Below are 27,910 nucleotides of genomic sequence, written 5' to 3' on the forward strand. Positions count from 1 at the left end.
GCGGGGCGGAGGGCCTGGCTCCTGCCGGTCGTGTTCCGGGCAGCGCGGCACCCGGGTCAGCCTGGGCCCTCCCGAGGCTGTGGCGTCCCTCGAAAGGCGCCTGTTACCGCGTCTGAGACATCCCGTAATTTTTTTGCTACCTCTGGCTGCTGTGTCTTATTCCTGTTCCTTCTAACACTCCAGATGCTAGTAGACCTTGTTTTGTGCCTGCAGGTTGCCCAAGTGGATCGTGTGCTGTGTAAAAGTGATTAAACGATTGCGTGGATGGAGAGTTACAGTTTATTGACTTTTTTTCCCCCCAGGCTTAGGTCTAGACAGCTTTGCTGAGTGACTCAAATGCTTGCTGCAAATGTGTAAACTTTGTCATAATGCAAGTGATTCTGGTGGTATATCAGTAGGAGGAATAACGTGGTTAACAGAAGCATATGGGAAGTTTTTAGTTATAAAACTGGTAGGAATGTAGCATTCTGGCATCTGTCCTGATAACAGCATCATGCATGTGTTGTCTTGTACAGTAGGCTTTAAAAGCTGCCTCCACAATCAGAATGTGAATGTAAATTGATGAGAGCAACTGTTAAAAGTGGAATATTTATTAGCGTCTGAGATAATTTTTGTGCTGCTGTGTGTAAGTGCAGTCACTTCATGTGTTAGCCACCCCACTTGCTAATAAACATAACCGAATTTGTTATAAAGACCATTTAATGCCTTATTGATACTTCTTTTATTCATATTTGTTGTCTGCTGTACAGTTGACTGTCAGACTTCTTTCTTGCTCACAAAGCAAGAAACCATCCTGTTTGTCCAGAAGAAAAACACATAGTTATACCATCCACATTCTTCTTCAGGAAAAACATGCTTACTACATTTAAAAAGCTTCCACTGTGGAGAGTTCAGGTTGGATTTATTTATTACGGAAGCTTTAGTTGAAAACCTAAACAGGTTTTTGCAGGCAAGAAGTAGCTGATTCTTCAGTCTGTAGTTAATATAAATTGACTTTTGCTGGAGCCACAATTCTGTGTGTAAAAACTTGTAAGAAACATCAAAGATGACAGTAGTTGTGTGACTCTGTGATACTTTATATTGCATCATGTTTTTCACTACAAGTGTTATTCAGACTACAGTGAACTATTATTTAAATAATAGTTCTTTTCTTAAATAAGCTTTTCTTAATGTGTCTGCAGTGGCAGCTCGTAGAACACTTTCTTGCCCCAAAAGGCATATTGACAAAGATGACAAATTAATTCCTTTTTCTTGCCAGAAGTAGTTTAGCATCATTCTAGTTGGATATGATGGAGTTCCTCTAAAATTCAGTTTGAAAGTACCTTTACATTAGAAGCAGTATCATGATTCTAAGTTCTGTGCGATGCCCCGTTATAAGCCCTTTGTGGGGTATCCAGGTTGTTTCTCTTCACTTGTAGATGAGTGTTTTATTTTTTATTAGTATTCGCTATGAATACACTTAGACGTAGATGGAGTGGCACCTACGAGGACTCACTACTAATGTAGTGTCTGAGATTTTTTCCTCCCCTCGCTGCCCAAGCCACGTCCTTTTCTGACTTGTGGTTGTACTTGTGGTTGTTAACTGGCCAACATCATTCCATTACAGCCAGGCCCAGCAGATCAGCCTCATGTTGTCCTTGCCAAGTGGCAGTCCCAGCTGGCATCTTACGTTCTAGTGGGACACATGAGCATCTGAAGAAATTTTCCTGTAATCTGCTGAGGCAAAGAACCTGTCTTGAAAGGGTTAACTGGATGTTTCTCTGCATTGTGATAACTATGTATCTCTTCCAGAGTTCATCCTAAAATCTCTCTCTCTCTGTTTTGTAGAGACAAGAGATAATTGATTCCATTATGTGTGCGTCGGCCAAATATAACACTCGGGGTCCAGCCCTCATCCCAAGGATGAAAACCAAGCATCGCATCTACTACATCACTCTCTTTTCCATAGTTCTGCTTGGCCTGATTGCCACAGGAATGTTCCAGTTCTGGCCTCACTCCATTGAGTCATCCAGTGACTGGACCGTTGAAAAACGCAGTGTCCATGATGTGCCTGTGGTCAAGCTTCCTGCTGATAGCCCCATTCCTGAGCGGGGAGACCTCAGCTGCAGGATGCACACCTGCTTCGATGTCTATCGATGTGGCTTCAATCCCAAAAACAAAATCAAGGTATACATCTACTCACTGAAAAAGTATGTGGATGAATACGGGACGTCGGTGAGCAACACCATTTCCAGGGAATACAATGAGCTGTTAACTGCCATCTCTGACAGTGAATTCTACACTGACGATGTCAACCGGGCCTGCCTTTTTGTGCCATCCATAGATGTCCTCAATCAGAATGCACTCCGTATCAAGGAGACAGCTCAGGCTTTGGCACAGTTATCCAGGTACTTACTGAAACTTCAGTGTGTGAATTTAAAGAACACAAAGTGGAAAAAACTAAGGTTAATGCAGGAGGGGAGGATGCTGTGAGTTAATGCTGGAGCTAGGCTTTACCATCCGTTTGTAGAGAACACCTTTCTAACTGTTGTCTGTTTCTTCTTTTGCCTTAGGTGGGATCGAGGCACAAATCACTTGCTCTTCAATATGCTTCCTGGAGGGCCACCAGATTATAACACTGCCCTAGATGTTCCTAGAGATAGGTATGTGTTTTGCTGTGTTTGAATGCACAGATCTGGGTTTAAATGCCATCGAAGAAGCAACAAGCTCAGAAGTGCAGCTGATAGCAAAGGACGTACTCCTTAACCTTTACAGAGCTGGAATATGACTTCCTCTCTCCTCAAAAAAGGGAAGTAGAGAACTCCCTGTCTTGTATAGGACGTGTGTTTGCTCCTGAAATCTGACAGTTTAGCGCCATCCTTAATTTTATACGGGATGTGGCTGACAGCACTTGCTTTTAACTGTTGGGCTTGCTGTAAGGATGGAGAATCTTGAGGTTAGACCTGTATCTTGTGTGTTACTGAACCTGAACACTTTACAGAATGTCCCATTTGATGCAAATTAGAAGTTCAAAGATGATTGTAGCTGCAACTTTCTGATAGGTCAGGTGCTTCAAGGGTATTTTAAAGCAGCTGCTCTACTTGACAAAGCTATGGTGAATTTCAGTAATTTTTGTTATCTTAACAATTACATTGTATTAGTAATTGGACGAATGCTCTTAGTTATTCTCTGGCAAGTGTGTTTTGAAGATATTCTCCAGAAGCTTAAAAGGTGTGAATCCTGAGCTCAATTTTCACTTGCAGAATAGTTTACTTTTGGAAGAGGAAAGGAGGTTGTAAGGCAAGGAAAATTGGAATAAGAGTGAGACAAATATATTTAGCTTAGATACTGTTACTGAATACATTTCTACTAGATTAGCCTGTATGTGCTTAGTTCTGCTGAGTTAGGTCCCGTGTAACCAGTCCCTCTCTTGAAGGTCAAGGTTAACTTTCTTCTGCCAAATGTCAACAAAATCTTGCCTGATCTTTGCTAAGATGATTTTGTATGGAGTATATCTTGATTTCTTTGCACCAAAGATGATTTAAAACATCCTTCAATGCCAGAACAGAACATGTTTTTTCTGGACATGTTCAAAGAGTAAGTTTACTTACTTTGAACAAAGAGTTCAAAGAGTAAGTTTACTCATTGTAATTACATCACTGACTGTGAAGTAAGGCTTTAGTTTTTTACTTCTCTGTATGAAATGTTATATGCGTGTGGGTTAGCCTGAAGAGGGCAGCCCAGCATCATTCTTACATAACCAGACCTGTTAATCTGTTAGTAAATACTTGTATTTGTTATGTTAAGATTTGTAATTCTTAAGGGGAGTTTTCATTTGACGATGCTCTATTTAATGGAATGGACTGCTCTGGGACTGTGTTTGTGGATGCATGTGTCTATTGAAGAAGTAGATTTATTAATTGAATACAGTAGATTTCTTACACTGCACAACTTTTTTTTTTTTTACTTTTTTGTGTCAAATGTCCATTTATATTTGGCCTTATAGCTTGGCTTAGTATGCAGGAAATGCGTTATTTTGGTAGGTGTTCGTTCTAAGTGTTTGTCATGCTAACATGGAAAGCCGAGTAATTTGAATAAAAAAAATCAAATCTTTTTTGGCATACGGCTGTTGTCGTAGGTTGCCAAACTGACTCGCCCTGCAGCTGTACGATCACTAGCTGTAATACATAAGAGGGGCAATAACAGAGCTTGGGACGGAGAAAAGGTGGAAACTCCTTTTTGTAGGCAGCCAACAGTTAGACTGTATTCAGTGTAGTACAGAACCTGTACTATACAGGTCACAGGTGTGAAGACAAGGGGTCTGTGAAAAAGTCAGTAGTGTGGACCCAGTCCTGGAAGGGCCTGAGTGGTGCAGTATGAGGTTACGGTATGATTTTGGAAACCTCTGGAGATCTTAGTTCATGTCTAACGGAACAAGCGACCTGTGTGTGTTTTCTTAATTTGAGAATGTCCACACATGTTACAGAATGGGTAGTTAACAAAGTGTGAAGGACAGTTGTTTGTAGCATCACAGGGTGAGAGGCTGCAGGCCAAAATAAAGGTATGTTGGAAGAGTTCAGTTGGTTTTGAATGACTGGTTTGAACTGTACCCGTACAACTCCAGAAAGACTGGATTTGTGGGATTTTGTGGATAGCTCATGAAATACACAGGTAATATTTGTGAAGTTTGCACAGGGAGTGTGGCCTGCCTTCTCTATTCGGCACGCATCAGAGATCATACATAGTTGAACGGTAGTGGATCATGAGGTTTGACAGAGTAGTGTTCTGTTGATTTGCTGCAGAATATTAATCCAGGTAAAATAAGACCTTATACAGAAAGGGGAATTCAGTTATATGATATTTTTACATCTGGAACTGTCTTTAGCTAAGTTACCACACTAAGGGTTTGTTTGTTTAATAAATCTTTAAATCCAGTTTCCAAAGACAGTGTAAAAGCGCTTTATTCCATGATTTCAAAGATGGAAGTCTGCCTTGTGGGCATGGAGGCTGTGTTGCTGGTATCAGCTGCCATAACATTTGTAATCTCCTGCCATAAAACTTAAAAATAAACTCTTTATTATTTGTTCATAAGTGCTATTGAATTTGGTACAATAATGAGGATGAAAGGATTTCTTTTGCAAAGCTACTTTGTAGCTGTAGAATTGAATGTATGAATTAAGATACTTTTTCGTTCTGCTTCAATTGATGAATTGGGTTTCAGTGACTTGTGAAGTTTGGCAGAAAGCTGCTGCTGATGGCAGCCGGGCAGAAACATTTAGAGTACAGACCAGTTGGGGCACTTCCTGGAGAGAAAGAAGGATCAATATCTGAAAAGTTGCTCAGGAACAGGCTCATTCCTCACTGATCAGTGCAATTTAAAGATTATTTGTCTTGAGTACATTAGGAGTTAATATCTCTACTCCCTTACTGCACTGTACAATGAAAATCTGAGTGGAGTTATTTAACTGCTGTTGGTTCCCTGTGGGTTTATTTAGGTAAAAGTCTGCATGACGCACCTGCTTTCTCAAGGCTGATGAGGTGCTGTCATGTTTTCACCAGATCCAATTAACAATCTGGTTGTAGTTTCCCAATTAGGGAGGGTTAAAAAAAGAGGAGGGGGATGTGAAGTGCAAGAACAGCAACACCCAAGCCAATTTTTTCTCCCTGCTTGTAACTGAGTTAATATGGATAAGACATGGAACATGCAGCCTCAAGGGTGAGACCTAGTCATAGCAGCATTGTACATGTCACCAAAGGGAGGGGGGCATTGGAAAGGAATTAAAAATAATCACTTGATTTGGAACATAAATCCTCACTCAGCACGTACTTGATTTATCATCCTGTTCTTGAGTTGATTTCTGCTCCTACCATAGTTTGTGTTCTGAGTGAAGAGTAATAAAGGGCAAATTGTTTTGATTTTGTAATTATCATTAAGATGAAATGCATCTCTAATCCAGAGCCTGGGATTTTCAAAGAGCTTCTTAAACGACACTTAGGACTGCTTGCTTGACTACTTGGGTGAAGTCACATTTATGGCAAAGTGTGATCATGGTGGTTGAACACTGAACAACTGTGCTGCAGGTCAGAGCAGGAAGTGAAGTATCCTGTGGGACGTCTGACGGGGGTTAGAACAGGCAGAACATACTGGTGTTTATCCGGGGTGTCATGTTCTGATGGGAAAAAATGATAAGTCTTGGATGATAATTGTTGTATAACAGCTGTGGAAAAACTGCTTCTCCAAACACCATATTAAGGATTTCATTCAGTGATATCTGAAAACAAGTATATCAGGTAATGGATTGTCAGTGCCTCTTCCAGTCTCACCTTGACTTTTTGTTCTGATGTGTCTGTTCTGATTACTGATGAGACACGTGCCTACTCCAGTCTGAACTGTGATGGTATGCAAGCTTGTGATAATAAGGCTTTTGGCTGTAATCATAGCTGCTACAATGGGTACAGCTCCTCAAGATCCTTTCTGTAGTGCCTAGTGTAGCGGTGTATTTGTGTTCTGCTTCTTTCCACAGAGAAGGAGAGAAACTGGAATTGGAGAAATCTTTTTCTCCAGACTACTTTGTATGGTATCCCTGGGGCAATTTAAAGTATAGCACACCCTGGTGTTTGGTGACAAAGAACTGAAAGTTTGGCCAGCTGCTTGAGAAGTCTTACTAAAGAAGCTGAATCTGAGCTTCTTTTGGAAACAGGATGATGTGTTCACGGTGCCACCTGGTCACTGGAGATGAAATGACAACTGAAAAGCTGATGTCCTCTACTAGCATATTTCAAAGAAGCCTGCTTTGGGATAGGAGATAGTAACAAGCCGTTTTCTTCTGGTACTGTGAATGATGCATTGCTTTCTTCTGTACACATTGTTCTCTTCTGTTTCTTAAAGGTCTTCTGTGTGGCAAAGGTTGTCCCATCTAGGAAAAGCCACAGACAATCAGGGCCATCCTGTTGCGAGGTTGAATTCCATCTGAATTTATCAATCTTTGATGATTCCCATGCTCTCTAGCACATAGTGTCCCAAGCAGCCTCTAATGTTGGAAGTTCGTTTCAGAACATAGGGAGTTCTTGCTGTCATGTTTTCTGTTTATAGCATTTTTTGTGTAATACAAAAATGAAATAAATTTCACTAGTTTGTATGATCACTTTGAAAATACAGTTGCAAATAACTCCATTTTATTTTCCAGACTGAGAGGTCCAGAGTCACTGTAAGCTGCCAAAATACTATGTTATGGTACCTGGACTTGTATCAGAAATATAGCTTGTCTCTAACACTTCGAGAGCTGTGCTATACCCTATTTCAGTGCAGGCATCGAGGAATATGTTAACTAATATAAATAATTAAGAATGTATTTCTTTAAATTAAAATTTACTTAGGACATGTGAGCTTGTAAAAATGCAGAATTATCATAATGACTGCAATAGATTAAATTTCCCTATATTAATGCAAAAATGGCCCATTCCTCAGTGTTCATACGCAATCGTAAGCACTCCATTGATGACTAGATCCAATCTGGCAGTAAGCCCAGTTCATGAAAACTAAAGTGAACTGAAAAACTGCATGAAAAATGCCACTGACAAAAGCTGAGGGAAAAATCAGAGCATGCATCTTCTTGATGTTCTGGTAATGACAATCAGTGAATCGGGCTCCAGGTTTGAATGGTATACATACTCTGTTTAAAGTTGCTTTCTTGTATTTTTCAGAGATAATTGTGATAATTGTTGTATAACAGCTGTGGAAAAACTGCTTCTCCAAACACCATATTAAGGATTTCATTCAGTGATATCTGAAAACAAGTATATCAGGTAATGGATTGTCAGTGCCTCTTCCAGTCTCACCTTGACTTTTTGTTCTGATGTGTCTGTTCTGATTACTGATGAGACACGTGCCTACTCCAGTCTGAACTGTGATGGTATGCAAGCTTGTGATAATAAGGCTTTTGGCTGTAATCATAGCTGCTACAATGGGTACAGCTCCTCAAGATCCTTTCTGTAGTGCCTAGTGTAGCGGTGTATTTGTGTTCTGCTTCTTTCCACAGAGAAGGAGAGAAACTGGAATTGGAGAAATCTTTTTCTCCAGACTACTTTGTATGGTATCCCTGGGGCAATTTAAAGTATAGCACACCCTGGTGTTTGGTGACAAAGAACTGAAAGTTTGGCCAGCTGCTTGAGAAGTCTTACTAAAGAAGCTGAATCTGAGCTTCTTTTGGAAACAGGATGATGTGTTCACGGTGCCACCTGGTCACTGGAGATGAAATGACAACTGAAAAGCTGATGTCCTCTACTAGCATATTTCAAAGAAGCCTGCTTTGGGATAGGAGATAGTAACAAGCCGTTTTCTTCTGGTACTGTGAATGATGCATTGCTTTCTTCTGTACACATTGTTCTCTTCTGTTTCTTAAAGGTCTTCTGTGTGGCAAAGGTTGTCCCATCTAGGAAAAGCCACAGACAATCAGGGCCATCCTGTTGCGAGGTTGAATTCCATCTGAATTTATCAATCTTTGATGATTCCCATGCTCTCTAGCACATAGTGTCCCAAGCAGCCTCTAATGTTGGAAGTTCGTTTCAGAACATAGGGAGTTCTTGCTGTCATGTTTTCTGTTTATAGCATTTTTTGTGTAATACAAAAATGAAATAAATTTCACTAGTTTGTATGATCACTTTGAAAATACAGTTGCAAATAACTCCATTTTATTTTCCAGACTGAGAGGTCCAGAGTCACTGTAAGCTGCCAAAATACTATGTTATGGTACCTGGACTTGTATCAGAAATATAGCTTGTCTCTAACACTTCGAGAGCTGTGCTATACCCTATTTCAGTGCAGGCATCGAGGAATATGTTAACTAATATAAATAATTAAGAATGTATTTCTTTAAATTAAAATTTACTTAGGACATGTGAGCTTGTAAAAATGCAGAATTATCATAATGACTGCAATAGATTAAATTTCCCTATATTAATGCAAAAATGGCCCATTCCTCAGTGTTCATACGCAATCGTAAGCACTCCATTGATGACTAGATCCAATCTGGCAGTAAGCCCAGTTCATGAAAACTAAAGTGAACTGAAAAACTGCATGAAAAATGCCACTGACAAAAGCTGAGGGAAAAATCAGAGCATGCATCTTCTTGATGTTCTGGTAATGACAATCAGTGAATCGGGCTCCAGGTTTGAATGGTATACATACTCTGTTTAAAGTTGCTTTCTTGTATTTTTCAGAGCTCTGCTGGCTGGTGGAGGCTTCTCCACATGGACTTACCGGCAAGGCTACGATGTCAGTATTCCTGTTTACAGCCCGTTGTCGGGGGAAGTGGATCTGCCAGAAAGAGGACCGGGGTAAAGCAATTCCCATGAATTGCGCAAAGTATATTCAATATCATGTTTAATATTGATGCTGTTAAAATATAAATATAGCTACTAACTTGTTGGTGGGCTTGAGCAATTTTGTAAGAGTTGCTTTTAATAGCTCTTGCTATTAAAATATATGATGGTTCCAATGCTAATGACCTTGGCTCATCTGCCAATGTGTGGTTTAGCTATGAACTGAGGATTTTTTGGGAATGATTCTGTTTTTCCCGCTCCAGAAACTGAACTGTGAAATATGACAGCATGACAGTGTTTCTAGTAGAGTTAGATTCAATATTTCCAGTGAGCTGACAAGATATTTCAGATATAAGTAAAAGTAGTTGTTAATATGTTTGGTTCCTTTAAAGTGTAAGTAAAGCAGGGCAGTAATAGATTCCCTAATAAATGATCGCTTCAGACAATTTATTTTAGGATACTTAAAAGCAAAGTAATGGCAAAAGATAGCTATTGCAATGATAAAAGTGTGCTATACCTCCATTGTGACTTTAAAGAGATAGAAGGGATCATGGCGATCAACACGAGTGCCTCAGGTAGTATCAGCCAGTGCAAACTTTAACAGGAGAATAGGAGCGAGGATGTGATCTTTACCCTCTCTATGTCTTACGGATACATTCTTTGTAAATCAGTTTAGATGTTTTTGTGGTTCTGAAGTCCTTTCGAAATGACATTGAGAGTTTGGAACAGGAGAAGCCAGTAAATACAGCTCTGAAGGGAAGAAGTTCTTGCAGAATGAATCTTGAGGTTAGTGTGGTTAGCTCATGGAAAAGAAGAATGAGAGGTGATTTGATTATGGGAATAGTTACATCCAGAGATTAGAATACTGATTTTATTTTTTTCTTTTTTAAAGTAATGGAGTAAGACATAAACACAAACAACCCCCCTGACCTTGTAGTTGGAAGTAAAGCAAGACAAGTGGGAAATAAAGCACTAATTTTAACAGGGAATGTAATTAGCCATTAAAATGAGCTACCCTGGAAAGTGGTGGTTTCTCTAATCCATTCATGTCTTCCAGATTTCTACCTACTCTTGTTCTGAAGACATGTTTTAATTCATTATGGAAGACTGCTCTTTTAATATTTCATAAGCCTCTTAATTAGACAGCTGAAAACGTTTCACTGTAGCAAGGTCTTACCCCTGTTACGGTTTAAAAGGTGGGCAGACTGAGGCAATGGGGGTAAATGATGTGTCCACTGATGGTGAAGATCAAGTTTAGAAATGCAGAAACTTTAGGTCCTTCTTTCTGACAGCAACCTGTAGAGAATATGAATTATTAACGTTGAGAACTGATGGAAAGGGTGCTGCCACTATCGGACACAAAAAGGTATTGTACTTTGGCTTCAATTGTCTTCTCCTCTGGTAAGGGCAATGCTCTTACTTGGAGCAGCCCAGAGCAACAGCCAGATACCACAGTCAGTTACAGGACAAACTTGTGCAGCAGTGGTTTGCTTTGCTCACACCCTGCTTGTGATGCTCCTGGACCAGGCCAGTGTAGGAGCATCTGGTTGCATCCCAATTGATTCTTCATAGATCTCAAGTATTATTACAGTCTGACACAGAGTGAAAGCGCGCTTTGTATTTCTATCTGGAAAGCATGAACGTGATGATAGGCTTCAGCGTGTATAGAACCAATTGTAAAGAGAGATGCAGTCGTGTTGTCCATGTCTGTGTAGTCAGATAAATGCTATGTCTGGTTTTAGGTCAGATAAGAGAAACTCTTATGTGGGAGCTGATGCAATGCATGAGTCTGTGTTCAGTGAAGGTGTTGGAGCTTCCATGTTCTCAAAGTTTATTGGTTTGGAGTTTTTTTTGTGAGGAACAGACTGTAGTCTCCGGAGTACCATCTAGTGGCCAGTTAGCGTTACTAATTGAAACGCATTCACGGGTTCGACTGCTTTATGCAGGAGGAGTGTGACAAGGGAACGATGCTCAGAATTCAGGCTTGCTTGGGATAAATTATTACATTCCACTACACTAGTGTGTTATTTCCTGGGAGCTGGGACATACTTTCTTTTGTAGCTAGATTTGATAGCTAGATTTTGAGTGTCATAGGATGATGACAGTTTTAAGGCAAAATTTGGTTTTAAACATATACACAAACAAACCTGCATAATTTTTAGCTGGTTATAGGCATTTATTATCACTCATCTGCAGTGGTATTTCCTTTTTTTAAGGCAAATCCTTTTTTATTCCTCTTATAGAGCTGAACTGAGGGGGTTTGATTTACTCTCCTTTTCAGCTGGATTGTTTAAAATATTTTAAATCCACCTCTGCTAGGAATATATATTCTGTAGAGCTGCTGGTAGCAAGTTGGTAGCAGCTGGAGGCTTGGGAAAAAGAATGTTTAAAAAAAAATTCTATGCAAGTCTCAACTGTTAATTGGAGCAACTAAAGTGACCAGCATGAAAATGAGTAGAAGAGGTGCGAAGAGCAGCAGGAGAGGTCTGACTTTATAAAGTGTGTGTTTGTATGTGTTTTCAGAGCTGTAAATTAAAGATAGCATCACGTGGAGTAGAACTGGAATCCTAAGTGCAGGCCTTGTGTTTCCTGTGTTCTTTTGGCAGCGTGAGGGCAGGCACTTACTGTGTGTTCGTTTCAGTGGGGAGCAGTGGAGCAGTCTGACTTGGCTGACCCGTTTAAAAAGGAAACCAAAGTAGATGAGAATGAGTATAACAATTATATTACGTGCTATCTTCCAACATTAACATAACTTTTTAAAGCAGTGAGCACCTAATTTGAGGCTGTATTCCTGTGTGTTTTACCTCCAATGTTAATTAGCGTCTTGAAACGCTTCAGTATTAAGGCACATTTTAAATATTCATGTTTTTGGAACCTGGTAGGAGTTGAGAGTGGATGGGATAATGGGCCTTCAACTTTGTCCTGGAAATGTTGCCTTTATGTTGCCCAAAAGGGACAGAACTCAATCACAGCTAATGAGATGAGCTTGTCCTGTTGCTGCTGTCACCATATCAAGACTAAAAAAGCACATGGTAGCTGAGTTGTCAGTTCAGCATCTTTTTTCAATTAAAATTGATGAGAAAATGTATGGGAGGAGAAACTAGCAGCAGCATTCAGTGTCCTATCTACTTTGTTATAGACACAAACACCAAACAAAAGAATAAACAATCATGGCATCAGTAGCAAGCTGTTTTAATATGTAGCTAAATAATGTTTATTTCAGTTTATAATATAGGTTGTAATGCAAGTGCCTATTCTAACAAGTGCCTATTCTAATGTAATAAGCACTCTTTCCAAGTACAAACTTATCAAGTTGTAAATAATGCTGAGCCACTTACTATCCAAGATTTAATTATATTGCATCATTACCCTTTCCAGCCTTGTCTGAAAATACAGTCTTGGCAGCATGTCCACATTTAGTTATTCTTGCTCTGCTTTTCCAGGATGGAAGGAAATGGGTTCTAGAGCGTCTTGGAAGTAAACTCACAGTGCTGTCAGGTAACCTTTCTGTGGTTTTCCAGTCCTCGCAGGTATTTCATTCTGTCATCTCAAATGGCTCTGCACCCAGAATACCGGTCTGAGTTGGAAGCTCTTCAAGTTGAGAATGGGGAGTCAGTGTTGATCCTAGACAAATGTACAAATCTGTCAGATGGGGTCCCTGCTGTTCGCAAACGCTGTCACAAGAATCAAGTTTTTGATTATCCTCAAGTGCTTCAGGTAAGGCTGTCTCTCCTGCAAACTTCTCTTGCCCTTGGTGACTGTCTTAGCTGTGAAGCTGTTCCTCTTTAGCACTGGTAGGGTACTTCCTTGCATTTAGTTAACTTGCTGGCTGTGTTTTGAAACTGCATAATTCGTTATGTTAGCTTGGATATTATATCCTAACTTTATTCTTATTTTTAAGAGAGCCAAGCACTATGTAATGAAACTTATGTGCAGACTACGCTGCAATTTGAAAGCAGTGCTTACGTCTAACAACTTAATGAGATTGGTCATGGTCATCTTCTAGTAACACATGACAATGTCATGTAAACTTAAAAAATTATATGGAGATACTGCCAAATCCAGCAGCAATGGGAGGAGAAACTTTTGGAGGCCAGGCAGAATTGCTCACTTTAAAATTGGGGAAGAACATTGGAATCTACACCCTCCAGAATAACCGGCAAAATGACCTTCAGCAGGCATGAATTTGGAACTGATTTCTCACATATGACAGTCCAGGCCTTGCTAGATTAAGCTTGGGACAGAGGATGGCGTTGTCAATTGGAGGGAAGATCAAAATGAACTTTAAAGAGCTTATGCGTGGATTTATTTGGGGGCAAAAGAGTGCTACATTTAAGGAGAGCTGGTCAGATTATATTTTTTGTATGCACTTAGCAGTTAAACCCTATAAAATTATCTGTATAGATATGACAGACTGAGCTAGAAGACTTGTCAGCATGCAGCTATGAAAACATCTAGGTGAAATGTGTTTCATGGCCCTGGCCCAACTTCCAGAGGCCTTTTGATGTGTCAGTGAAGATAAAACTAGATAGCGTTCTCAGACCCCTGTGTCTCTTGGCAATTCACTAACAGAGAGGTGCTTTGGCATGCAGTGTGGTGAAGTGAGTTATGCCATAGGCCACTGTGCTCTGTCTGTGGCCACCAGCACATAATCTGTCTTTGAACTTCAGCAAATGATGATAAAATAACAAACAAGCTGAGGAAAGGCAAAGTTTCCACCCCTCCTGTTATGTTTTGTAGGAAATATGTTTAAAATTCCTTGTGGAGGAGGGGGAGGGGGAGGAAAGGGTCACCCCGAGTCCTAAACTTTCAGCCAAAAGGAAAAAAGAAAATTTGTTTGCTTTATTTCTTTAAATACGGACTAGATTGCTCAAGGATAGCAAGTCAGGGAATCTATATCTATATCTTGCTATATATGATTTTATAACTCGGAAGAGAGCTGGCACATGCCGAGATTGTTAAAATACTTTCCTTTGCAGAGCCCTGCATCTCCCTTTGGAATGTCTGGCTGATAACAGTGGTGATGCGAGGAGATGTATTTATAGTAACCTTTGTCTAGACAGGAAAAATGGTTATCTGGGCAGATGAGCATGTGTGTTCACATCTGGGCTTTTTTTTTTTCCCTCTCCCAGGCCTTACTAGAGTCTCTTCCACCTGCCGCTGTGTGATCTAGTGAGTCAATGGTTAAAATGTCCTCTCCCAGCCTTACTAGAGTCTCTTCCACCTGCCGCTGTGTGATCTAGTGAGTCAATGGTTAAAATGTGTGTTCATTCTCTCCGCTCCTTCCATTCCCTACACCCTTCTTTTCCTTCTTGTCCTGTCTGAACGTGGAGGAAGGGGGACTGCGATCACAGTTCATCCTTTCCAGTGCTGCCTTTACAGACTTCCTACTAGACAGCCTCTTGGGCTTCTGGGTTGCTAATGCTTCCTGTTTGCAGTCTTCTCTTAGATGAGATTGTCAAGGCTTTGAGTACTCTATGGGTATGAACACAGGTCTCACGACTGCATTAGGAAACAAGTGAAGAGCCAGTAAAACCCCCTTGTATTTCCTAGTTCCATTTTGATGTTTTGCTGCCCTGCTGAGCCTTATGGCTCTTTTTCCTCAGGCCACAGAACGCAAGCTGGAAAGATGTTTTCTTATCTGTGGGAGTCCCTGTATCAACTTTATAGTTTTTCTTTCTTAGACTTAGGGATAATACTGACTTGGGCTTTTTCCTTGTTTGTGTAGCTGAACTCTACAAGCATTTATTTTGCGATCTTGAATCTGTAGCAAGATTCCTCAGTGGCAGTGAGAACTAAAGTCCCTATTTATAGGGTGAGTGCAGCATAGTCAAGGAGTCTTCTCTGCTTCAGTTTAAACTCATGGCTTTTTGTCTTGTGTGTTGTGGACACGAGTAAGTGGATTGTATTCTTTCTTTTCGCAACAACTTTTTATATCTTTGAAGCTCCCTTTAGCCATCTTCCTCCTGCCCTCACCCCTTCAGAATAAGTAGTATTGATATGGTCAATCTTTCCTTGTAGATCATAGTTTCAAGGTAAGTAATCATCCTTTTTTTTTTTTTTTTTTTTTTTTAACCCCTGGAAGTGCATTGCCCAAGACTGAACACACTGCTCTGAGGTCTTTTATTACTGAGAAGAGTGAATGATTCCTTCAGGTCTCTTAGATTGTACTTTTTGCATTCTAATACAACCTGTGGGTGGAGTGGTTTGTTTTTTCAACAGCACAACATTGGTGACATGTGAATACCCTTTCTTTTCCTGTCCTTTTGTAGGAAACGTCCTCTTCTGCAAAGTGCAAAACCTAGCCAGTTAGTTCATGCTTATATTTGTGCGGTTGGTTATTTTTATCTAAGTGTTGAAATCTGTATGTATTGGTAATTTTTAGTCAATTTATCCATATAATGTCAAACTCTAATCCCCTTATCCATTATGCTTGCTAATCCTACAAAATCATAGGTATTGTCAGATCTGATAAGTATGGTCTTAATTCTGCTACTCGGTTAACTAAGGGACACATTGAATACTCTTGCACCTAGGAAAGATTATTTGGTCCATCACAGTTTTACCTGTGAGCCAGTGCTAACTGCTTTATACTTAGAGTTCTGTAACTATAATTTATGTAACTATAAAGCCTATGAGGGCTTTATCTAGCCCATGATTTCTTAATTTGCCTATGAAAATGCTATCAAAGATGTCAAATGCCTTTTAAAGTTGAGATATGAAGTCTATTACTTCTCTGCTATCCATAGAGCTGGATTGCCTTATAATGGAAGAAAATTAGGTTGACTTCATACAGTTTGTACTCAATAAGTTCATGTCGATTGTTCATCTTGTTACGCCAAACTTTCAAAGTGTTTAACTTATTTTTCCCCTTGAATTTTCTCAGTTAGAATTCTGAAGTTCGGCCATTAAAATAAATCATAGAATAGTCCCATTAGCTGATTTCTCATCTCTCCACTTATGATATTTTTGAGCCTCTGGAAAATAAAGTGGCATGATTATTTTGAATTGGCTAATACTATAGAATACATTGGTTGCACGGAGCAAGCCTATTTTCCTTTTCACTTGTTTTTTTGTGAGGGGGGAAAGCAGGAAAGCATAATGCATATATACATACATATACACATGCATAATACAAATCTAACATTTCCTTTTTTTTCCTCATCTGTGTGTTGGATACCATTTGTTGACAGGAGTCTACGTTCTGTGTCGTTCTACGTGGGGCCCGCCTGGGACAGGCTGTGCTAAGCGATGTTCTTCAGGCTGGCTGTGTCCCAGTCATCATTGCTGACTCCTACATTTTACCTTTCTCTGAGGTTCTGGACTGGAAGAGGTCTGTACCCTTGCTATTGTACATCGAACCACTGCATAAGAGACTTCATTGCATTCAGTGATTTGAGTAACATCTGTGTGATAAGTCAAATGTACTGGGGGTTACAGGGAATAGAATACAGAGTAAGACACATGCAGTCTTTGCCCTTGATATATTATGCATCAAAAATAGGAGAGGAAAACAAATGAGGCAGAGATGACAGAGCATTTGGTTATCCTGTAGCCGATCATATTTTTTCTAAATCAGACTTGCTTTATTATCTTGTGCTTGAATTCAGTGAGGACTGGTCTGCATTCAGGTTCTTTTAAGGAAAGCATATGCTAGAAATTGCATCACGTAAATGCTAAATTCTCTGTATTTTATCATGATTCCTAAGCTCATCTGAGACTGAAGGGTGTAATTATTTTGTAGCTGAGTACACTGTGTTAAGAGCTTAGATTATTTTCCCACACATGCACTATGCCCAGTTACGTGATCTTAGGATAACATGTCCAAAAATTACTAGTTTGTATACATAGCACTGTATATGCTATTACTGTTTGGTCACTCCAAGAATCTCAGCTGACAGCAAGTCAGTGGCAATCCAGAGATGAGAATTCAGGATTTCTGGGTCTCTGTCCCTTCCATATTTATTAGATTGTCTGTACAGATCAGTCCACAGACTTGGGGCATTATCTGTGAGCAGGCTGGCTGGTGTTGTGAAGGAACTGCTACAGAATAATTAATTACACTGAGAGAAGACTGCTTCTTGCTGCTAATATCTTCTGAATGTGTCTTATTAGAATAGGACAAGATTCTGGGCTGGAAAAGCTGTTGACATCTTTTAATGAAGAACTTCTTTCTTCTCGTCTTACCATTTGTTTTCTGTTTTTTGCTTATAGGGCCTCTGTTGTCATCCCTGAAGAAAAGATGCCTGAAATGTACAGTATTCTGCAAAGTGTCCCCCAGCGGCAGATTGAAGAGATGCAAAGACAGGTAGAATAATGTACTGTGTTTAAATTATTTTCCTTTATTTACTGTTGGAGTGTAGGTTCATACACCTGTCTTACTATGAAATCTGTTGGGATGCAGAAGCATCCATTGTACTCTCATGTTAATATTTTGATTATTTGACCCTCTTCTTTCTTTATGCTAAACATATGCATTCACCGTTACTTTTCAATGTTTTATCTCTACCCATCACTGGTGCAGCTAAATGTGTTGAACAGCAGCTGTTGATCAGTACTACATTACCCATCAAGTCAAGAAGTTAAGAATATTGCATATGATTGTGATTGCAGAACACTTCAGTAGGCAGACTTCAGTTACTCAGAGTGGATTTTCTCCAACCTGCTATGTTAATGTACATGCTGTTGTGAAATATAGGATCTTTAGCATCCACAGTGATCAATGCCTCCTCATCCTGCGTTGCAGCAGATCTGAAATGTGAAACTGAGGTTTTGACTAACTGCTTTTTCATGCAAAGGTCATGTGGTATTTGCCAGAAGTGGAGACTGCCAGTTTCTACCAATGGAGTCAAACTCCACTTTCATTAATTTCACTTTTACATGTGTCCCCTCTGCTTCTTAACCCACCCTGGGATGGAAGCTCTCCCTAAATGCAGGTGTACTGCCTACTCTCATATATTAACATATTTCTGATGAAATCACAGTGTATATTTGTTTCTTTTTTCTACATTGTATTTAAATTGTATTAAAGAAGAAGTCCAAGAGTCTGTATCTATCTCAAGAGAAGCTTTGGTTTGTAGATAAATTTTAATTGCTCAAAATGTGAGGGAAGCATTAAGTCCAAAATGTTTTAAATATTTTAACGAAGTTGACAATTCCTCTGAGAGGGAAATTTTACTTATTTGGTGACTGGAAGAGTTGAGATCACGAACTGTCCAAACTCGTGAATGAAGTCTATGTTGGCTGGGTATATAGTCAAAAGGAAATGTCTTCTAGTTTACTCCAGTTGATGCTGATTCCTGTTTATTAGCTTTGCTGTTATGGATACTGTCGTCATCAGTTGCTTTAATTCTAGAGCTCACACATAAAGTGCAAGCTCAACGGATGAGGATTGTTAGCTGTGTGAGGATTTTCACAAAGTGTGAGGAGTTTTGTTGCCACATTAGGGGGTAGGATTCAACCACGTTGTTCTTCTGGTGACTGGAATATGTAGATTACATTTTTTGGCCGGCAAAGAAGTAAGATGTTAACACATACTGTAAACTTGTATGTAGGATCTTTCATCCTTGTCACCGTATTGTACCTGAGCATATATTGTTAAAAGGTAGGGAGATAATGTTATCATTGTTCTTCCTGATGAGGAACTGAGGCATAGAGAAAGTAAGAGCTAGGTATGTAAGGAAAAAGTAAACTATCTGATCTCAGGTGACTTTTAAAGATTCAGGGGATTTCTGTAGTCGAATTTCTGCAAGAATTGTGAAGATGTTTCTGAAATTCCCTTACCCAACCTTAATGACAAAGTCATCTTTTGTGTGGTCCTTGTAAAAAGTGAGCCAAGGAGTGGTTTTTCAGGGTGTAGCCTACAACACTAGTTATTTCTACCTAGACAGTGCTAAAAGCTGCACAGTGGACATTAATACTGGATATGTGTGGAAAAAACAGACTCTCAAATTTACCGGTAAATACCTTTTCACACCTGAATCCCATTGCCAACTTCACTTCATTCTGTGTACAGAGAGTCTGCAAATATCACAGCAGCCATCAGGGGTCTCCTTTCTCTTTAGTCCCTTCACACAAACGAACCATTTTGGTGGGGTCCACTGACAGCACCAAGTTGCCACCGGGGGTGGCAGGTGAAAAAGTAGCTTTGCTGTTACAGCTCCTAGAAACATGATTTTGTTTTATTTTCTTTTTTTCTCTGACATGAACATAGAGATGTTAACACTAGGCAGTTTTGCCTAATAAAGCTTTAAAACTGACATTAATAGTCTGTTAAAGTGTGCATTGATTTTCTTGTTGTCCATTTTACTAATATCATAAAATAGTCATTTCAGGATAATGTTCTCCTCCTACAGAGAATGCACTTGACATTGCGGACAGCTTAAACAGTAATTTTAAAGTATGAAATCAGGAAACAACACTAGTTTGTAAAAAAACAAAACCAAAAAAAACCCCCAAAACCAAAACAAGACCAAAAAAACCACCCCAAACCCAACAAAACAAAACCAAACAAACAAAAAACCAAAAAACCAAAAAACATTCACCATGAAATAAACCAACAAAACCCCCCTTAATACAGATCATCTGAAAGTTATCTATGTTATCTGTAACTCCATAAAATTAAGTTAAAATAGAAGATATTTTAAAACCCAGAATGCAGTTCTAGTTTGTGTCTGGAGTGAATTTTGTTGGATTATAGATGGTTTGCAGTAGTCATTGTCATCGGGTCCAAAGCATCACTGAACATATTGGAAACTGATTCTATTGACTGAAGGCGGGAAGTATGTTTTTCTAAAGCTTCCTCTCACATCTTGATGCTTTTGCTGAGGATATAGTTGTGTGTTTTGGCAGTAAGAGTATCAGGGTGAAATCACAAGATCTTTTGTCGTCGTGAATTTATTTCTGTCTGCATATTGAGGATACTTAAACATGTTATCCATACATTTCATGTCCTGTCAGCCTTATTTACAAGGTAAAGTCCCAGTGTAAGCATCTGTGAAATTCCCTTGCTGATACATGGTTCTATGTTCTAGCTATCTCATACGGTGAAAAAGTACTTAGTGACTGATACTGTGTGGACTACCAGTGACCGGATTGCTTTTCCTCGTTGATAAATATGCACTAATATTCCACCAGTGCTATAGACTTTTGTTTCCTTCCTCCTCATCAGTGTCACAGTAGGGAGCAGTTGCACACTTTACTTGCTGTGTTTTGATTTAAATGGTTTGGGAAAGTATCTTAGGACGTTTTGGCTAGACAAAATATCTTCCCAGTATTTTTCAGTGTCTTCACTTCAGTGACGATGTACAGGAATTAATGAATAAAGATTCACAAAATAAGGCTAAAGTAGTGATAGGAGAAGAGAGAATTTGAAGTTGGAATGAACTTTTGAGGAGGCTGGTGCTAAGGGTAGTTCAGAAGCAAAGTGAATTTGTCATAAGTGCTCTGTTTTGTTTGTCAGGCAAGGAATTACTAAAATGAAACTCAGCTAATACCCATTTATGGAACGAATCTGCAAATGAACTGTAGTGATTTATACATGTTTTCAGATGTGATCTGTAGCAGTTGTTTATTCTGCTTAGCCATGGAAGGGCAACAAAAGCTTCAAAATATTCTGGTTTTGCAAGTAACCCATATTTCTCAATAATATTTAAACCGTTTTCTTTTGCTGCTTCAGCTTCAAGGGCTAATAACACTTGATATACAATATTTTGATGCTTGTTTTTTGTCAAGTGGAAGAGGACTGACTGAAACTGGTCTTGTGGTATGCTTGATTTTTTCCAGTCCATTCTAGTTTTCACCAAGCACTGCTCTTATCGAGATGGAAACAAAAATAGTTAGATCACAACGATCATGTTCTTTCTTGTTTTTACATTGTGAAACACTTGGAGTTTGATATAACAGTTACAAAAAGATTGGTCCACAACTGATGTTAAAATGAGGAAAAAGCAATCTTTGCAAAGAGCTTTTGTTAAAATTGATATGAAAATCATTTTGCAACATCTCACTGTTTCCTTTGCAGTTAGGATGTGTTTAGGTTTTATTTCAAAAACTGTTTTTGTTGCACATAAAATTTGACTAGGAGAGACAATACGTTTTTGATAAAGACTTGTGAAACATGCTTTGACAGTACCTGCCAATTAATGTACTTTTTCAGTAAATTAAGAAACCAGTTGACATCTTCTGACATGAGTATGGTTAAGATCATCCTCTTTTTAGCCAAACAGAACAAATCCTTGATATAAATTTCTCCTGGTTTTTAGTAAGATGAAGCATGCATTCATCACACCTATCAGACTTTCTGGGTCTGATAACCTTTGTGGGATTGGAGCCTTGCTGTCAGACTACTTTGGTTTCAGTGCTTGTCTTGATTATGACATAATTCTTATCCTTGGTTGGAAAACCTCATAATTAAAACAAATTTTATTGTAAATGTTAGCTTGCCAGTTTTCTTTGTTGATTAGGCGCTCTTTTTGCAGTATTTTGTTGCAGTTGATTCTCTGGAGATCATGCATCAAGGTTAAAAAAAATATATATATACACGCACACGTACATACACACACACACGTATATATAATTTTTTTTCAAGTTGAAATAGATTGTCTGCTTTTAATGAGTAAAATTTTCTCTAGGCTTAATTTTTGCTTTGTTTCTGGAAGTGCTTCTAGCCGTACATCTGCTGGAGAAGAGAGGAAGGCTCTTAAAGAGAAGTCATTACATTTAAAATATGTAAGAATGCGTATTTGAAAATATTTTCTTATAGTTTGTACACTGATCATGAGCATCACATAATACTGTCATGAAGAGGATGACATACAGGTGCTTTAGCTTTGCAGTCATTGTCTGCTAGGATCTACGGCTGGTATGACCTGGGCTGTGATTTCCTATAATGCGACTTTATTTTGCTGTCTGACAGTTGTTTTGTCAGACAGTACATGGTATAAACCAGGAAAGACGTTTATTGATCTGAGCAGAGCTGGAGTGTGGGAAATCAGAATTAATTTCTACTGTCCTGCATTATACCTGATTGTGCTGAGATCTCTGGAGACAAGCCACATTAACTTATGCTTTTATTGTTCAAACTTGCAGAACATTTTGCCCTCAACAATTCCTGGTTCAGTTTCCTGTCTTTCCTCACAAAAGGGAATAGTTTCTATGCTCATAGCCTAGTTTACACTGCTGTGAAAAATTGTTACATATTTTCAATACTACATGTACAGCCTATGTCCATGAGAACTGGAGACTAGCATATGATAGGTCTTGTACACTCCAACATATTGACCATCAAAAAAAGCGTCTGCTAGTTGAGCTGCTAAAATTAATAGCAGTCTGGATGAAACTTACGCATCTCTGGGATTGCTGTCTTGTCTGTGTTCTACAGTAATGTTGTCATTCTCATTTTCTTTGAAGCTTCCTTGAACCATCCCCCTCTCACAAATAGTTCCATATGGAGGCTGAAACACTGGCAGAAGTGCCCAGAGGCAAGTCAATAAGCAGCTCAGCTGCAGAGCTACTGATCCCGCAGACTTGATGCTGCATCCTTATGCTTTCATTTTCTCTGCACCACAAACCAGCACCCAGGTAATAGCAAAGTTCTAGAGGTGGGCAAGAAATAGAAGTAAATGTAATAGACCTGTATGATAGAGAGTGAAGTTTGAAATTTTGTCTTGCTCCTGAAGAAGAGTGAAATAGGTAAAGGAAAAAAAGCAAAACAAAACTTTGCTGGTATCTGCTTATCCCATGCCTTGTATAGTTTCCCTCTCAACAGAATTTTTCTAATGTTTTTGCTTTGAAAGCCTATTAATCTCTAGAAACATTTCACCACTGTAGTTGATACATAAATATCTTCAACTTGTATGAAAGTTTTCCTCAACTTATATCTGAGCCTCTGTGCCTTTTTTCCCTTCTTTTTGTGAGATGAATCTGTCTATCTGAATATACAGACATTTTATAAATGTTTTTCCTCACTAAATATCAAAATACTTGGAAGTCTTTTAACACAGATAGGCTCATTAAGGCATAGGATCAGAATATGAAAGTACTATGCAACAGGAATAGAAGAGTTATTCCTCTGTTTATTTAGGCATTCTTTCTCACTGAACGGATTTTAGGTAAGGAGTTTATTTTCAAAAGAAGGCTTTGTGTGCCTGTTCTTTTTTGACTTTATAACACTTCCCACCTCCCAAAAATAAAACTTTTGAATTAATGTCTACTCTGGAAGACTGGGTGACTTTGTGCGCTCTAATGGTACAAGAATGAAGAGCTAGTGTTCTTGAGTGCAGGAATTCTTTTCATCCTGGTTTCCTAGGGAAACAAGGGTATGATCACATACAATGTGCATGCTGATTTCTCTTCTGATTTCTGTTACTGCCCAATTTCAGCCAAACTTAGAGAGGTGGGGATGTTGGAGATAAGAAATTCCATAAAATTAGGTAGCTGTGTAGACGATAAGCACCCCAGAACAGCATGGCTCTTTAAGGGAAAATTTGTAGCTCAACCTAACGGTAATAGAAAAAACCCCTTGCAGTTACCCCTTATGAATGATTCTGCTTTGGGAAAGGTTTTGTTTGGAACTGGCACATCTTAGGCCAAAGAAATTCAGGTACAGCATGACCAAATGATAAAGTGACAAATGAAATTCAGTATACAAAGAGAGGGGTATATGTGCAATTTAGAACAGCCTTTTCATAGGCAGTGATGGCCTCTCAGCTAGCTGCAGTCACTTGGAAAAGAGTTCTTAGAACTGTAATAAATAGTTATGTGAAAATATAAATTCCATGATCAGTTATGGTCAAAAAAAATAATATAAAGAATTTTTAGAAAAGAGGTAGAGAAAAAAATGGAAAATACTATGCCACTGCGTAAATCTGTTGTATGTCTGCACCCTGAATACAGTCCATAGTTATGGTTCTCCCATCTTAAAAAGGATATAATAGAACAATAGTGATCAAAAGTTTCACGAGAAGAGTGATTAAATAGCCTAACACTCTTCATCTTGAAAATGAATGATTGGGGATAAGATGAAGAGCAAGAATATAACACAGAACTATAAGGAGGTCATAAAGAAAATGAATTGATATGACTGTACATTGTTTGATACAGTTTCATTTGATGTTTCCTAGGACTTGCATTATTGGAAATCTGGTCTAAAAAAATAAAAAAGGAGATGATCTTTTCCCAGAACTAGTAGGTAGTCTGTGGGACTCTCTGCTTCAGCATTTTGTGTGAGTGAAGGGTTTTTATTGGCATAAAGGGTGAACGAAGAAATCCAGAGAAAGAAAATCAGTTGGAGATGAATGCAAAGATGTACCCTCTGGCTTAGAAGTTCCTGAGTTGCAGACTTCTGGAAGCTGGAGAGTACTTTGGGGAAGTGGTGGCTCATGCTTGCTGTGTCTGTGTGGGGGAGTTCCTAAGGTACCTGCTGCGGACTGTTGTCAGAGACAGAATACAGGAGCAGAAGGCCATTTGGTCAGACCTGGTGCGGTCGCAGTGATGCATCTTCAGGACTCAGGTTTGCAGGAGACCTTGGTATTATAATACCTTGCAGAATAACCTTGTCAGATCATCAGTGTTTTTTTAAATGCATCTTAACTTCACTGGCTGCCAAACACTTCAGTGAGAGAATATTGACCATGATGTATAGTTTCCTCCTTTGTGTGAATGGATAATTCACTTTCCTGAAGCCCCATAAGATACTCTCTCAAATAGGGGCCACGCAGCATTCTTGATTTTTCTTAATTAAAGTTTTAGATAATCACAACCTCTTGTCTTTTCAGCCTGTGTGGACAATTAAAAGCTAAAAAGGAATGTAAATTCATTTTAAAAAACATGGATAGAAAACATGTAGTTTGCAATGTTTGTTCCCACAGTTGGAATACCTGGACAAGCTATTGTGGTTTTTCTGGTGTATGTCCCATGTGCCTCAGCCCTGACCTGAAGAAAAGTTCAGACTCCGGGTCAAGCAGAGCTGAAGACACATGCATAAATCAATGACTTGTTTTAGTGCCACGTTAAAACAACATGAGTGGCTGGCTTTTCTGACCCCTCCTCCCTTTCATTTAATGTGCTTCTTTGGCTCTTCTTTAAAGAGGGCTCTGTAGAGTAATTTCAGCTCTTATCAGCTTGCTGACAGCTATATGAGCCTTTCTGCTGGCTCCAGGCAATCACTGCCGGCGTGTGAAACATCCCATTCTTACAGTGAAACAGTCCTGGATAGAGTTAAAGCAAATGAGTGGTGGAGTTTTCCTGTGGGTGGTGCAGCTCACATAAGAGATGGGATTTAGTTCTTGTTAGCCAGTTAAACGAAACTTCATTTCGATATCTGGACACTGGAAGCTCTTTGAGCATAGTTAGATTTTTACAAGTCCTTTTAATGAGAATATTCAACTTCCAGCTGCAGTTCTTTCCTGGACAGGGGACAGCTTCTGTCTCGGGGTTCTTTAGACTCATCATTATCAAATTTAAACGAACTTTCATCTGTCTGCCATTTGTAGCATTTTAAGGAGTACGATTGGAGAAGCTAACCCTGCTTTAATCCTCCCAGAGTGCTTCAGTGGAGCTCCGGGTCCCCCATAAATGTCAGGCCTGGACAATTTGCCATCTTATCAGATGCAGTGAAGTTAGTTCCAGCCCTCTCACCCCTCCCCCAGAGGAAAGATTTGTTGCTGCAAACAGCAAAGGAAAGAGAAAACTTTTTCCTGGCTTACTGCCAGGATCACCAGGGGAGTTGTAGAATCCTTGGCATTTATATATGAGACTTTCATTGCTCCCCCCTCCCCTCTTCATTTGTTGCAGAGAGTATCCTTATCCTAGATTTTTTTTCCTGTTGTCTGTCCTGCCCTGTTGTTTTCCAGAATGAAAACTGTTTTCATGCTTGTGGTATTGCAGAGTGGTCTTTGTGGCATCTCTGAGAGAGAGCTCAGAGATTTGAGAGCAGTCGGCATCTCAGTGAATAATTTTTGTAGGATGCAGTTGTGCTGCCTTTGTATCTAGGTTTCAGCCTCTAAACAACAAAAGATTAAACTTCAACTGTAAGAGGGAAATTAAACTATTTTAAGACAGTATTATTTTTTGGTTTTTAAGGTTAGATTTTAAAAGTCTGTATTCTAAGAGTCTGTATGTTGTTGCAAAGTGGACTTTTGGTACTTGCCCTTTGCAGATTGCTATACATAGCTTGGATAGACTACAGATAAACCCAGATGATCCAAAAATTGGAAAGGCATGTACTTCTTTTAGAAAGAATATTTGAAAATATTCTGTCATGCACATGAAGCAGTTAGCTGCAGATAAATGGATGATTAAGCATCTCTCCTGCTGTTCTACTTGTTCTTTGTTACTCTGTGCTCTCCCTCTGCTGCTTCTTAGTCTGTACCACATTACATTTCTTTATCAAATTCACTTGCTCCACTTACCCCTTAATTACTGAAAGTGTTACAACTTTAGCATTTACCTATATAGTATAAATACACTGCATTGCTGTAGTGATTTGCATGTGAGTATATTAAATAGTAGTAGTAAATACACCTTGGTCTTGTATCCATTTTACTGATGAGTAGATAGAGGCGTAAATAACTTGTACAAGGTCAAATCATAATATTAGTAATGGAATTTAAAAGTCCTGGATCCTGTTTTAATGACTAAATCAAATGTATGTTACAACACAGTAGGAACGTTTGGCTTTTAAGTTACAAAGGTTTTACATGTTCTATAGAAACAATCTGTTGTCAGATAATCTTTAGATGGCTTTTCCTTTAATCTTTGTCTGTAAATTGTGCAGATATATCTAACGGTTTCTTAGATGCCTGTGTATAGGAAAATTACGTATTTTTGTTACAAATGGAAAAGTGGGCTGTGCTAGGAATATACTGTAATGCCCTTTGGCTTGCAAGTGGTGCAACTTGTATCTGGGGGTTGGCTCCTTCCTTTCCCCTCTGCTCCTCTTTTTTTTTTTTCTTAAATTTTTCCACTAGTTGACAATTTTGAATGTTTTTTAGAAATGAAAATGGCACGTGGCATTAGTTGTCTTTGAATACATATTCTATCCTGATGGCTTAAATCTGTACAGATGCTCTGGAGAGGAGGATTATAGAGGGCGTGCACATTCCAAGATACTAATGGTGAGTAGGGACTCATGGATAGAAGTTGTTACATTACAGCTGAGCTTAAGAAATAGTTTCCTGCAATTGGACTCAGCTGGTAACGGAATTCTGGTCCCAGGGGGTCCACAGAATACTTCATCTCCATTCCCCCACACAGCACAGTCTACCATAAAATGCTTCCCAACACTGTAGCAAACAAAAGCAAAAAATATCAATGGTGCCTGTTGAGGCACTGAGAAAAATTTTCCTGATCCTGAATCTGAATCCATTAACCAACTGTCTGAAATGCTTCAGTAAGCTAGCAGCACCAAGCCCAGGCTCTGCACTCTTCCTCTGACCACTTGTTTTGTTTCTGATCTGTTGCTACCTGTGTTTAGTAGCCAGTGCTTCAGGGAATATCCTGAGATGTGAGTTCTGTCTATTGCAGAGGCCATGTTATATATGTATCGAGGGGAGAGGGAAAACAATTCCTCACATTTTTAATTGTTCAGGTGAAGCAAAAGATTAAACAG

The 27,910-nt window shown here is 39.2% G+C and overlaps 1 protein-coding gene across 1 annotated transcript in view; it reads left to right on the forward strand.

The window, feature by feature from the left end:
• Positions 1 to 1,829: 1,829 nt before the first annotated feature.
• EXT2 (exostosin glycosyltransferase 2) overlaps positions 1,830 to 27,910 on the forward strand; it is an 81,922-nt gene continuing 55,841 nt past the window's right edge. Inside the window, exons 1-6 of the mRNA XM_009277472.2 lie at positions 1,830 to 2,387; positions 2,553 to 2,642; positions 9,199 to 9,315; positions 12,822 to 13,017; positions 16,494 to 16,633; positions 17,515 to 17,608. Of these exons, the coding sequence (XP_009275747.1) occupies positions 1,852 to 2,387; positions 2,553 to 2,642; positions 9,199 to 9,315; positions 12,822 to 13,017; positions 16,494 to 16,633; positions 17,515 to 17,608 (1,173 nt within the window). The 5' untranslated portion in view covers positions 1,830 to 1,851. The remainder of the gene's footprint in view (positions 2,388 to 2,552; positions 2,643 to 9,198; positions 9,316 to 12,821; positions 13,018 to 16,493; positions 16,634 to 17,514; positions 17,609 to 27,910) is intronic.

This window comes from Aptenodytes forsteri, unplaced genomic scaffold (genome assembly GCF_000699145.1).
Source record: "Aptenodytes forsteri isolate BGI_AS27 unplaced genomic scaffold, ASM69914v1 Scaffold146, whole genome shotgun sequence".
Taxonomy (NCBI): domain Eukaryota; kingdom Metazoa; phylum Chordata; class Aves; order Sphenisciformes; family Spheniscidae; genus Aptenodytes; species Aptenodytes forsteri.